General features: G+C 48.1%; 1 protein-coding gene across 1 annotated transcript; it reads left to right on the top strand.

Annotated features, from left to right (window-relative positions):
• Positions 1–342: 342 nt before the first annotated feature.
• On the top strand, positions 343–1,320 carry N7471_013815 (C2H2-type zinc finger protein; the record flags this gene model as incomplete). Its single annotated transcript, XM_057286533.1, has 1 exon — positions 343–1,320. One exon carries the CDS (start codon positions 343–345, stop codon positions 1,318–1,320), a length of 978 nt encoding a protein of 325 aa, XP_057129012.1.
• Positions 1,321–13,286: the final 11,966 nt, after the last annotated feature.

Here is a 13,286-nt window from a genome sequence, read left to right as displayed (position 1 = left end):
TTTGCATCAGGGGCATCATAAAGATAGCCGGTATTGACGCACTTTTTTGCATCTTTCCCACTCGCATCATTGGTTGTCAAGGAAATGGCCAATGCCGAGCAATTCATTCATATTCGCCGTTCTTTGCACGCCCATGGTGATCGGTGTCCTGTTTTCTCTGGAAACTAAGCCTCAAAGCTTTTCCTGTCGTCAATATATTTGCAAGCAGTGCCAGTTGTTCTACACGCTCCTTGAGCCGGAAATATGTCTTCTGAACATAGGAAGTTTTTTCGCCCGCTATTGCCAGCTCAGCCTTTACCGGAGCTTCATGTTCATCATGATGACCCGCATCTCTCAAGTATCATGCCGCCGACTCCAGCTACCACTCCTCTCCATCATATGGACTCACACGTCCTTCCAAGCTGGCCCGACCCTGGCCCCAGCATATGGAGGGATATTCGCATTGATGCTACATCTCTGCAACGTGAATACTGGGCAGAGCATGAGGTCATCCAATTCTACTACTGTCCCCCGGTTTTCAAATATCATACACGGATGCCGCCAAGGGACCATGCCATTCCCAGCCTCCATCACTCTCATGAAGCAGACTATCCGCTTGAGGCGGCCTCCGTACTTTGTATGCCACCACTGAGACTGTGTCTGATGAGACGAATTGAGTCGGAGCCAATGTCCAATACAGTTGAACGGACGCCAGGGACTGATTTTTCGACAATGCAGACTATCAACCCTGCTCTGGTCTTTCCAAATGCTTCGAAATCTATTCCCGAGTCCTTCAGTTGTACAGGAATTCCTGTCGCGGCTGCTGAAGTCTGCCCCATCACCTCTGATACTGGTATCTCCTCTACTCGATTACTTGACCCGCCACAAGAGAATGCCGAAATAGTTCATGATACCGATGTTTGTATGAACGACCCGTCACTGCTTGACTGTCACGTCCTTCGCAAACAGCCTGGTCGTGACTTGGATGTGGAGGACCCGGAATTTGATATGCACAAGCGAAAACTCAATTGCCCAATCATTGGCTGCAGAAAGGGTTTCAAGCGTCAGGACCACCTCGAGCGTCATACAAGAAGCCACTCGAAGGAAAAGCCCCATGTCTGTTGGGTGCCTGGATGCCACCGAGCCTTTTCACGCCGTGACAACCTCAAGGTCCATTGTACGAAGACACATACGACACACGGTGGTCGTAACCGCTATGTTGCTACCCTTGACCAGACGAGCCCCTACTATGATCCAGGGTTTCGAGGACAGCTATCATTTGATGGATTCCCGCTCAGGTTTCCAGCACCTAGTAGTCCCGTTCCTGAATTTAAGCCTTAGCAACCATGAATTTGGGCATGAATAAAATTCAAGGTCAGATTCTTCCCGATAACAAGTGAACGAAACTAAGTAGTTTCAATAGACTCCCATCATCCCAACTTGTCTCCTTGCAATAAAGCTCGTGCAAATAATACGGTACAGCACCCTGCCACCGTGACAATATTTCAGCTTCTCGACCGTTGTCTGTGCCTATCGGAGTGCTTTGTCGCCAAACTTGCCGAAGATCTACGACCAAGGAAGCTCAACAACAGCTTCAAGAGCCAAACGACAGTTGCTAGGTTGGGACAACATCGCTCTGCAATGCTTCGGTAAATAGGTGCTGGTGTTGTGGGAAGGTAGACGGGGGAATCTCAACGTGGAGACTCGGTGAGGCGGCCATACGACCAACGGTGATATTTCGTTGATCGGTGACGGGGTACCAGCCCTTTACGCTATTTAGTACATTGCCTGTTTCTCTTTCTATGAATAGTTAATATGTGGTATGCCTTTTCTCTCTCTGCCGTATTGAAAATAATTATCGGCTTCCGGCAGTATATCTAAACCTCCAGCTAGCCTTGTACCACCAGTTCAAACACTGCTGTCACTTCCCTACAGCAGCGCTGGCAGCAAGTCGAATGAGATGTCGGAATTTGGTCAAAATGGTTCGTACCACTGGAATATACGGTCGTTCTGTGCTCACAACAGACTAGATAACGACTTCGATCTCAACATTCACGAAATCCGGCGAGAGTCTTGTTCTATACCGGCGTCGGCCCCATCTCTTTCGGCAAATAACGACGATGTTAGGCTAGATTTTCCAATTGGAGCGGAGCCTGGAGAACCTGAGGTTCAAGGACCGCTCTCGGTCGAATGCTTCTTCCACAGCAACTACGAGGACCAGTCGGGCTTCAAGTGGACCGGTCCAGATCCTCTCTCTATCTTTACTCTAGCTGATGACCTCTTTCTTTACATGTCAGCGTTCTTTCTTCTCGAGGAGGTGTATTGGGTAGAATTCCGACTCGCACGATTTGATCAATCAACCGGCGAGACAGTGGGAGAGCATATATTCTTCCTGCCAAGGATTGAAACCATGATGGGAAACTTGCACCGGATGCGTGAGCAGATGCTGGACATCATCTCCCGAACTGCTTTTGGAGCCACAGCCCCGTGTTTCCGATTGTCTTTGTGGCCGCGAATGGAACCTCTGCCGTATTCCGGTCACTCGACCCTTTCCCCGCTAGCAACACTACCCGTGATGCCATCTCTGGATCCGTCATTTTGTATAATCTCCTGGTAAATTATAGGTGAATGCAGCGTGACTGTCTTCGAAGTGCTTGGTGACACCTCTGAGACTTTTCAATAGCAACACATATTCAAAGTCTACTCTACACAATAATTCAAGACATACTCAAAGTTGAAACTACATTCGAATAGGGAATTTTTGATTTCCACGATTTCTAGCATTGATCGATATATTCCTTGGCTGTCACATACGACATGGCACTCTTCCGCTGGCAACCCCTCACGCGCGTCTTTTGATATCCATCAACAGGACCAGATCACTTCTCGAGCATTGATTCCAGTCTTTGAGAACGCCGATCAGTCGTTCTTGGGTCAGTTCCAAAGCCTGTTCAAAGGAATACAGACGAGATAGCTGCTCATCGGGACGAAGCTGGAGCCCGTCTCGCTCGTTGCTCAACTTGGTGGTAGCTTCCTTCGAAGTTTTGTCATTTTCGTCTGGTATCTCGCCTTCGAGGTGTTTCGGCACACACGAGGTCCATAGACGTCGATAGAGTCCCACGGTTCGAGCCGCTTGAAAGGCGAGTTTCGGATCATCGCGGTCGAGATCTGCCAGTGTCTCCAATATGAGTTGAAACTGCTCGATCGCCAGGGGTTTCTTTGGGCTTGCTTCCTGCTGCTACGAGAGAACTTAGTGATCAGCCACAGTATAGAACGTGTCATTGCATCTAGCTTACCACTGGGGGTTCGGAATCGGAAACAGCCTGTGGATAGGCCTCATCACCCTGCATAGGCATTTCACTCGGCTGGCGGTCTCCCCTATGTTGGTCGGGAAGTTGTTCTGGGGCATCCATCGTTTCCACTTGCAAATATTCAGCGTCCAAAAGTATACTTTCCACCTGGCACTGGTCTCTTATAGCCTGTCCAGAGTCAAACAGTTAGTTCAACGCTGTTACAAAGGTGGCATAAATCGTTCAAAGCAATCTGATGACCCGACACATCTTAAAGACACTGTTGAACATCTACTTTCAACATGTCAATTTGTAACCATCAATTAATGTCTTTGGCTGATTTTTGTATTTTTCGTAGTACCTTTTGCTCATCATTCGACGTGAAATCTGAGGGACCAAGAAAAAAGAAGCCGGAAGGAAAAACCGCTACGTTGATTCTATGGTGACCGTAGTGACGATGAAAAATGGTCGAGGTCGTTACCAGCCTCCTCATTTTGCAACTGTTGAACAATAATAAACCCCGAGATTGCACGGCTGTTGAAGAAATATACTGTATGTGTTTTCCGACCATGCGTGTTTTTAAACGGCCTCTTCACGCTATCTAGCGACCTCGTCTACGAAGAAACTGCCTCTTGCGTTACGCCGACTTGACCGCAGGCCATATTTTGGTGCTTTGAGGTGTGGTCGTTGAGTCAACGTTGGGCCCTCCAGTCCATCAACATTTCTTCACAATAACGTATTTTCTCGGCCACCCACCAGAATGTGGTTTGAATGTGTCGCTTAAGCGAGTAGAAATAGAATCCAGACATATCAACAGACCTCATTTTTAGTAGCCACCCTCACAACTATGCTTTAACATTTGACACCAACCAGAAGCATGCAAGTGACAAGACAAGCCGAAAATTCCATAAATACCTGTTCTACCCATGGGCTTCGTCCAAACAAGACAACTGCATGACTGTAGCAACCCGAGCAGCTCTTCCATCCAAGACATTAGAATAAGTGCATCCCAAGTTAGTTAACCGCGGGCATCTTCACTGTACTAACAAAGATAGAATACATCGTGGATAACGAGTCAGGTGGTAACCTTGACGTGCTTAATCTGGCTACCCGTGTTGTGCCACGCCGTATCTGCCGATAAAAGATGAAGTCGAGACATTTGTCTGTCCTATGTACTGTACATGTGCTAGGTAAGTTATCTTCTTCCTGTACAAACGCATCCTGCCCCCAGGTTGTTACGCGAGATGAAAAGCGGGATTATTCATGTCGCAGGTATGTATGTGAGGCGCCAGCTCAAGCATGTCTGATGCTGTACTGTACCGATATGGGATATGCTGCCGGTCACACGCCCAGACCCGTATGAATTCGGCCGCTGTTAACGACCACGACCTACATTGAGCCCACGTCCATGTCCTTGGCGAAGGTCGATAGTTGGGACTAGAATATTCCTTGACCACTCGAACATGTAAGGCATGTAACGCCACTCCGCTTCAGTAGCTAATAACTAGCAGCAAGTGATGAAACTGCGCCAGAATGGAACCTCGATGAACCGAACACCGTCGTGATTGCTCCGGATCAAGGCTACTGCCTACACGCCACCTTCTCATACCTATCGCTTGAATCATGGCGTACATCGATGGTGTTTCACGCGGCTTGTAAACCTTTGCCTGTATTCGTGAAACATGTCACCGCCGCATCAATAGCACGAGGGTCAACCATCTGTAACCACAGCTACATCTGCCGAGTGACATTGCCTTGGGCCGCTCGTTCCACCGTCTGTCGCAATATTGCCGTTACAGATTGAAACGAAACATAACATAACAACAATGTACACAGCCGAAACAATAAGCACCCTGTGAGTCTAGCAGCAGTCGGACATTGGCTGACTCCAAGTAGACCCGGTTAACGAGCCCTTTGAGCTGAAGCCACCACCCACGCGTTCCGGTCCGCATTGCAGGTGTCTTATTACTGGGACAAAGAAGATTGTGTGTTCATTCAGATGCGAAAAACACTGTGCTAGTAATGCCACCAAGCGGGTAGAAGAACCTATTCGGCCTGCCGATCTCAAAGAAGCCGAGTATCTACTCTCGAAGGATGAGAACGGCCTCTTTTACCCAAGTCTCAAGAACCTGGGTCGTCGGATTGGCCGCCAAGAGCCACATCTAAGATTCGTTCCAGTATTTTGTTGGCCACGGTGAAAGCGACTGGAAGGGCCAACTGAGTCAAAGATAAAGGATTGGGACTCTTACTCTCACACCACACCAGAGTCAAAATTCCGCGTGCATGAAATGGAAGGGCAGTACTCCTTCCACGCATTGAGGCGAATGATTGTCATGATAGTGTTTGCCTACAGCGTGTTAAAGCATTTTGAAGGGCCGTGCAGAGGATGCGTAAATCTGCGGGGCACCATGCACGCCGCACGCCTCACGCGTGCTGCATCGCGTCTCGCACCACATCCTCACCACCTTCACACAGCGGTCACGTGCCACCTGATCGACATCGGACCGTGAATGATCCGTAACTGTGGCAACCAATTGAAATTGACCTCAGCATTAGACCTCGCCAGGGGAAGGGGCCCAGGGCCGCCCACGTGCCCATAAGATTATGTAAGTTTCCCAAATAGGGGGTTCAACTTTTGGAAATCCGTTCGGTCATTTACGTCTGTCACTGTCACCTACTTCTAATAACTACTAATATTATAGGTAATTAATCAAAATAAAGGTGTATCTTATTATTTAATGTATTAGGTATGTAGTATTTGCAGTAAGTTTATTAACACGACTGGTAGAAAGTACCTTGCGAGTGAATTTGTAGGTTCAGGATGTTTTTTTGTCAAATATATATTTACACTCACTATAGTCGCATCACAATTTCTATGTATCTTGGATCACAATTTCAATTCCATTCAACTCGACAATTTACCATTTTTAATAAGTTTGATTTTAACTGGGGCTATTCAATGTATATTTTTCAACTCAAATAATATTAATACGTAGTATTATAGGATATTTACGTAGCTAAAACATTGTGAAATTTTGAAAATTTCATGAGAATGAAGTTCTTCTTAGTAAGCGGCCCATGGCGGCCCATCAAATGCCCATGGGCCGTGGCGAGTCTACTCAGCATGTCTCCCTCAGTACCACATCAAAAGAATGATTTTCTTTGTTATATACACATTGTGCTAGTCGGGTCTTTGCAATCTCGCGTTCCGGGAGATGGACCACACGAAACGGCTTGGTCTTGTTGCTTTAGGAAAGTCGCTGAATGAAGTAGAATGACTGACAAAAAGCTGCATGCTAATACATCTTATCATATACAGTAGCATGGGTGACTTGGAAAGAAAACCTCCGCACTTTGAGATGTTCCCCTTCGCCGCCAGCTATTCACCATATCCCCACAACATTTCACATCTCACATCCACAAACAATACATAACCAAGTTTCATTCAAGTCAATGCTTGCGATTACCTACTTATTTTAAGTCAATGTAACGTTTAGTAAAGGTTTTCAGAGCAGATTCCAGCCTGTTTCAGAAGGTCTAGAGCTTATAAAGCAACATCGGCAGCATCCAAAGCATGAAATATACCAAGTAACCTAGATGTCTGGCTTTGGAGCACCTGAATCGTCCTGCACCTTATATATCAGTTTGACCGTGTCTATGACACGGGGTCCCAACTTTGTCTAAGACTGACTAACCTAGACGCCGCCTTCGGTGATTTTCTGCCGAACCCACTTTTTGTGATTGGCACTCTGCCCTCTAACCGCCGAATCATCACTCTGCCAAGATCGTCTATTATCCACCAACGTTTCTCCGGACAGCCGGGTGGCCTGCTCAGGAACAGCGTGTGCAACGGGCATGGCAGTCGGTGTCGAACTGGGCTCAAACACTCTGCCAGTATTGGAACGTTCTCTTGGCGCTGCAATCGCGTGGACGAAAGGGTCACCGCCTGCCCACCACTCACAGGAGGGTTCTAGATTGAGGTCAATCAATCGACAATCACCACTCGTTCTGGAATGAACGATGCGGCGTACTGCTGCGCGTGTCGACATGCTTGCGCACACTAATACCAGTTAGCTTGGCAAAACCCAAGTGGGTAAACGAGGGAGCGCTCATACCCGAAACCGCGGTCGATCCGCCTCTACCATCCATTAGGCGTGCCAGCTCCTTGTCGATATTTATGGCATGGAAATGATATTTCAAGCGCGTACGGTTGCGGTAACGAATCCGGTCCACGGGCTGAGTATCTAGGATATGTGTGGTGAATTGCAGGATCTGCCACCGAGTTAAGCCCGACCTATTATAGAGAGAGGGAAAATTCACTCACATCAAATCCCCGGTCATCCCGGTGTCTATGCTCGGGACAATCGTTTCGGTCAAACATACGGTCGAGTTCGAGGATTTGCGAGATTTCATCCCCCACCCAGTGGGAATGGTCTATTTCGGTAAGCACACGACACCGCAAAGCATCCGAGAAGGGGGGGCACTTACTGAAATTCTTCAGCCTAACTTGCCACAGGACTTTTAGCCGTCGCACCGTGTTCTTCCGGCTTCGGCTTTCTTGAACGAGATGTCGTATGAACGGCAACGCGCGGAAGAGTCCAACATCCTCAAGTACAAAGACAACGGTCCCGTACTGGCCAAGGCTAGGTGGATGCCCATACGGACCCAGCACGCAGACCGGAAAATCAATCGTCGAGAACGTCGCATGATCCGCAGCTTGTGCGATCCTTCCAGTCACGCCCCGTCGGGGTCGGGTCACTATGCGTAACATGCGAGTGGTCGGTGCTCCTGGCGCATTCTGCACTGTGTCTACCGAAGCCACATAGAATGCGGGAAGCTGCAAGAAGGACCTCACCCCTAGGCGTGGCATCCAGAGCTGTACATACTGCCCCGGTTGAGCCACCCACTCCATGGGGACCGCAATATCAAGCCATAAGAGCCGGTTGAAAGACCGCGCGAGGGCCCGTCGAGAGGTGATGCGCCACGACCTGTGGAACCACATGGTATGCAAACATGTCCCGGCACTCCAGCCCAGTCCGGTGCAAATACCGCCCAGTAGAACCCAGCGGTAGGCCGATGCGCGGTCGATCAAATGGTAGGTAAGGGCGCCGGTGGCGATCGAAGCAAGCACATGGTGGACCTTGAGGCCGAGTTGCGGCCAACGTCGAAGAATCGCAGCGAGCGTCCAAGGCAAGATCGACAGGAGACTACAACCAGCCTGTTCAACATTAGCCACTTTCCTAGCTAGCAAATCGCGGAGAAATCGGGGAGGCTGCCGTTCTCTGGCCCACTTCACGCACCACGAGTGGAATGACGAGGGGAGCTGCAAGTCTTGTATTCCGAGCGACTGTGCCTAAGATGGACCCATGAAGCAGGCAATGCAACACGCAAATGCGGCCTAGCCACCGATGGGCCCACTGGAACGTGCCCCGTTCAACGCGGTAGACATGGGCCGGCAGACTGAAGCTAAAACCGGAGCAGAGGGGAACAAGGTGTGTGACCGCCAAGCATCCAGCTCGCTTCTGCACTTCCGCCCATGATCGAACATGAACGCTGACTGCAATGATGTTGGCAATCACCAGGGCTGCGAGTACTCCCCCTTGTAGGTATGATGGGATATCCAGCCACTGGAGCAGGCCTGGGGTTGGCGCTTGGAAGAAGCGTCTCCAGGATACCGCATGCTGCAACCGCAACGGCAAATGGCTGTATCGGCGTCCGAGGCTATAAGATAGCCAACATACGAGGCCGAGGAGCCCACAGAGACTGAATATATCTTGCACGGAAGCTCTCGCAAGCCATCCGGCAAACTTTGAGATGAGGCGGGGCATGCTTTTACGAGAGGCAACACTGGACATCAGCAGGATTATATATTGTTTTCTCAGTGGTTGTTCAAACAACCTACAGCTTTCATTTGGACAGTCAAAAGCAGCTTGGGAGGGCGATGCGGCAAAAATCGACACTGGTGAGAAACGATCAGAAGGCTCATTTTATGGCTTCTTAGGATGAGGCGACAGCTTAACAGTAGTGATTCACCATATGTCGATTGCAGAAGGTGCGTCTCGCAAAGTCGTGTTCAACGTTGAACCCCAATTCTGCGGTTCACATGTGCCTGCATATAATGCGTTTATTAACTATCCCGTGGTTCTTGTTCCAACAGTTGAAGTCGGTCAACATGCTGAGACGCAGGGTCGCTTGTCTGATCAGGCGGCGACTGTCTTTGTTGGGAATATCAGGAGGCGCCCGCGGCCAGCAACGGCGAGGAAAGCGCAAAACAGTACGTTTACAACATCGAGCAGGCTATTGATTCTGAATTTTCCTAGTCTCTTTCCGGCCGAGCAACTCAAATAAACTACCTGAGTGCAAAAAGGGAACGGGGCGCAACGGACCCCAACACTATCGTAGAAGGCGATGTGGAACCTATCGTGTGATCCTCCACCTATGGAGTTTGCTAAGCGGAATTCTTTTAATAGAAGAAGTCACCTTGACTATCGATGCAATCATGCCCGATGCCCTGAAGACGCAAAGAGGGTCATTTCTACGCATGGCGGCCGTATTGCAGCGAACATGCCTTTGAGCTGCATTTCCAACAGAAAGTTAACTTAGTCCTGAATCGACAACGCTTGACTCATCATCGCAGCTTATGTTCTATGACTCCTTCTAGCTATGTAGTATGGTAGTGGTATAGCGATATTCTGCAATTAAATCCGGCTTCTTGTCGCTAAGTCTGGATCTTTATATCGGGATCCCTGGTCTGCAAGCCTCAGGAGGTGTTGTGTTCTTATACAGTAATCGACTCTCTCCGACTCCTTTCCCTACTTTGGAGTGCCCTCAGACGCGAACTGGATCCAGATGGAGAGGGCAGTTGGCTGAAGATCATTCATTCCAAGTATTCCTCTGGTCCTACGGCGACGACTAGTAAGAATAGCTCCTTGTCAAACAATTTAAGTTCTCCTTGGAATCCCTCATTTAGGCAACTTGAAATGCATCCAAAAAGAAAAAGAAAACAGGAAAAAGAAAACGGGAAAAAGAAAACAATCAAGTCAAAACACAGATGCCAAGAGCGTTCCTGCGAGCCACCTAACCCTTCCAACACCCATGCCGACCCTAGGAGTGAGTGATGGGCTTATGAGAAGAGGTGACCTGTATATGAGAAACTTCTAGGAGCTCAGCTAGGATAGTCGCTTTCTCTCTACTCGACGTTTCGAGTCTGAACACGAGCTTTGCCCTAACAAGCCAAGATTTTCCGCTCATTCGCTTCAGCATGGAGGAAACTGAATGATTGGTGGAACTATCAGATTCGCCCGCGTGTATCTTAAAGTTTGTCGGATCCACTGCGGAGTATATCCAGATAAAGCCGTTGGAGTACTCGAAAGAAGCGGCACTCGCGTTCCATTTCGATATCAGTGTGTTGAATAATGGCCCGAAGATTGTGACTGGAAGGCCAACACAGACATATGCTGTCTCATCGAGGCTCTCTGGACGCATAGCCTTGAGTATCAATTGGGCCTCCTCCATCGACTTTGAATCAATTACAACTGAGTCCGATACCCAGAAATCAGTTGACCAGCTATTGAAAATAGGAGGGACTTTCTCCAACACGGAATGCTGAAGGCGAATGAGGCTTCCCCTGAGACTTTTTGTTTGGTTCGCCTTTTTCGCACCGAGAAGGATAATCTTCAGGTTCGCTGAATGTGCTGCCTCCAGAATTCCGATCTGATAGTCGTGCGGTTCCAGGTTCGTGAGCTGTGCTTGAGGGAAGACATGAACGATGCCATTCTCGATAGATACGAATTCGCCTCGGCTATCAGCTTTGTTTGGTGGGTGACCTTGTGGAATCATGGTGGAAGAGAGTGTGATGTTGATACTCTGGCCACAGAGCTTTGACTGTTCCCACTTCCAAACGAGCTCCTCGGTCTTTGAATATATGAAAGGGGTTTTGGTGACCGCGATTTTCGAGGAGCGATCAATATGCTTCCTGCTGCCTTCAGCATCCTTGCAAATGGTCATTGGAAGTCAAAGTACGTACCCATTCGCACGCCGCCAGTGCGAGAAAAACGGACGTTCGAGTACTTGTAACATCAAGTGCAGTATCAAACAATCCTTCTCCTTTGGAAGAGCTTCTGGTAGCAATCCGCGGATACTGGTTTTGTCGACGTGAATGTGCAGAATCAGCACCAGTGTGGTCGACTTTCGGCGATGAGATCAGGGCATGAAGCTGTATCGGAGGCTCAAATGTGTTTCTATCCCTCTGGGATAAAAGAAAACGCATCTACAAGCGAGGTCGATTACTCTTTTATCACATGTGTCAGTAGAACCCAGAGGGTTTCCATTGTCAAAGGTGACATCCTGGTGACAGTAAAAAGCCGCAAATGTTCATAGACTGCTTGATATCACGTTGTCATCATCGGTCAACGTTTCTTACTCAACGTTGAGTATGAGCCATTGAACACAGTTCTTTCACCTGGCTAGAGACAAAAAAGTCAAAGTAATTGATCATCCGACGTACACATAGGAACTATTTGACTTTTAAGAAGCTTAGGAGAAGAAGATCAATTTGCCATAAGATTTTTTGTTGAAATCCCAGTCAACTTATTTGAATCTTTACTCTGGTCCTTAGAGGGGTCAATTTCCGACTATGGCTGGTCCAGAAAGGCACAAAGCTGGACTGCTTCAGTGAGATGCTTCCAGGTTCAGCTTGTGGTTGGATCTCAGAGTATTTATTGTTGTGATATGAGGCTGTTGCAGATCAAGAAGCTTCCAGTCCTTTCTGCGTGGAAGAAATACATGATGCAAGTAGATGCCTTCACTGTGTATATATATATAGCCTCGTGTCTCCCTCTGAGAGAACAATCTATCATTACCTCTGAACTACAACATTTATAGCTTTCTTGCTGATAAAAGTGGCTGGTTTGAGCGGACACAAGATATAGATGCTGGGCACTAGCCTACCCTTCGCTACGGGGCAAAATCAGACACATGCAATCAACAAGAAAAAAGCTACCTAGACGTGATACACAAAGCCTATCGATTGAGATACGTATTATCTCAAGCGTATGTCGACAGGGCCAAATATGGTTGGGAGAAAAAGTAGGATCACGAGGCCTTCTGGTAAAGAGCGATGACATTGCTTCGCACGCGATAATATAGGGACAGCTTACTAGCTGGCAAATGGAGATATGCACAGCTTCAGTATTAAGTATAAATCAAGTCTCCTCGGCCACACCACTCACATGTGGTTTTTCCTGCTCCCACGACCGCCATAGGACCAAATACTGTACAATAGAACTACCATTCTGGTGGATAACGCGTTTGGCAATTGTGCTTATCGGTATTTTCTGGCCAATCTGGGGATGTCAGCTAATTCATTGTAAACGATCTCCCCGTGCAACCTACAAGATCAGAAGAGTCATTGTCATGAATGTGGTGGCAGTGCTGGCTGTAGTTGGAAGACCCAGAGGATCTGTTCGAATAGGGTGATTGATCTCCGTCCGACACCACGAATGCGCGGTCTTCACTTGTTTCCGAGATATCATCCTCCGAGGGCTCAGAGGTTGAACCTTGCGTTTCAGAGTCATTGGGCTCACTGTACGAGGACATGATTTCGAAAAGCTCATTTTCCTTCTTCGCAGCCATCTTAGGTAGGGTATGGTGCCAGACGTTCTCGCAACAGATGTAAAAAAATTGAATTTTCCTCTTCAATCCTGGTACGACGCCCACTTATGTAGCTCAAGGGTCTATTCGATTATGCCTTGACCATGTCTAACTAATGTTTGAACGACTGAGGCATGTTCAAAGGGCCGGTGAAAGCCTCGATGATATGCGAGAGAATTTTTGCCAGTGCTTATGGCTCAAATTTACTAGGACGTTGATTCAACTTAATCCCTAGTGAACACGTCTGTTGACCCAATTAGGCGTTGGAAATCGTTGACGTCATCGATTTTCACCGCTCAAGATATCCCTACGTATCGCGCAGGCTTCATTTATAACCGGACGATTTTGAAGGTAGTGAAATATCAA

The sequence above is a fragment of the Penicillium samsonianum genome (assembly GCF_028829775.1).
Source record: "Penicillium samsonianum strain IBT 33392 chromosome Unknown utg000010l_segment0_segment0, whole genome shotgun sequence".
In the NCBI taxonomy this organism is placed as follows: domain Eukaryota; kingdom Fungi; phylum Ascomycota; class Eurotiomycetes; order Eurotiales; family Aspergillaceae; genus Penicillium; species Penicillium samsonianum.
This window is presented reverse-complemented; position numbering and strand designations above follow the sequence as displayed.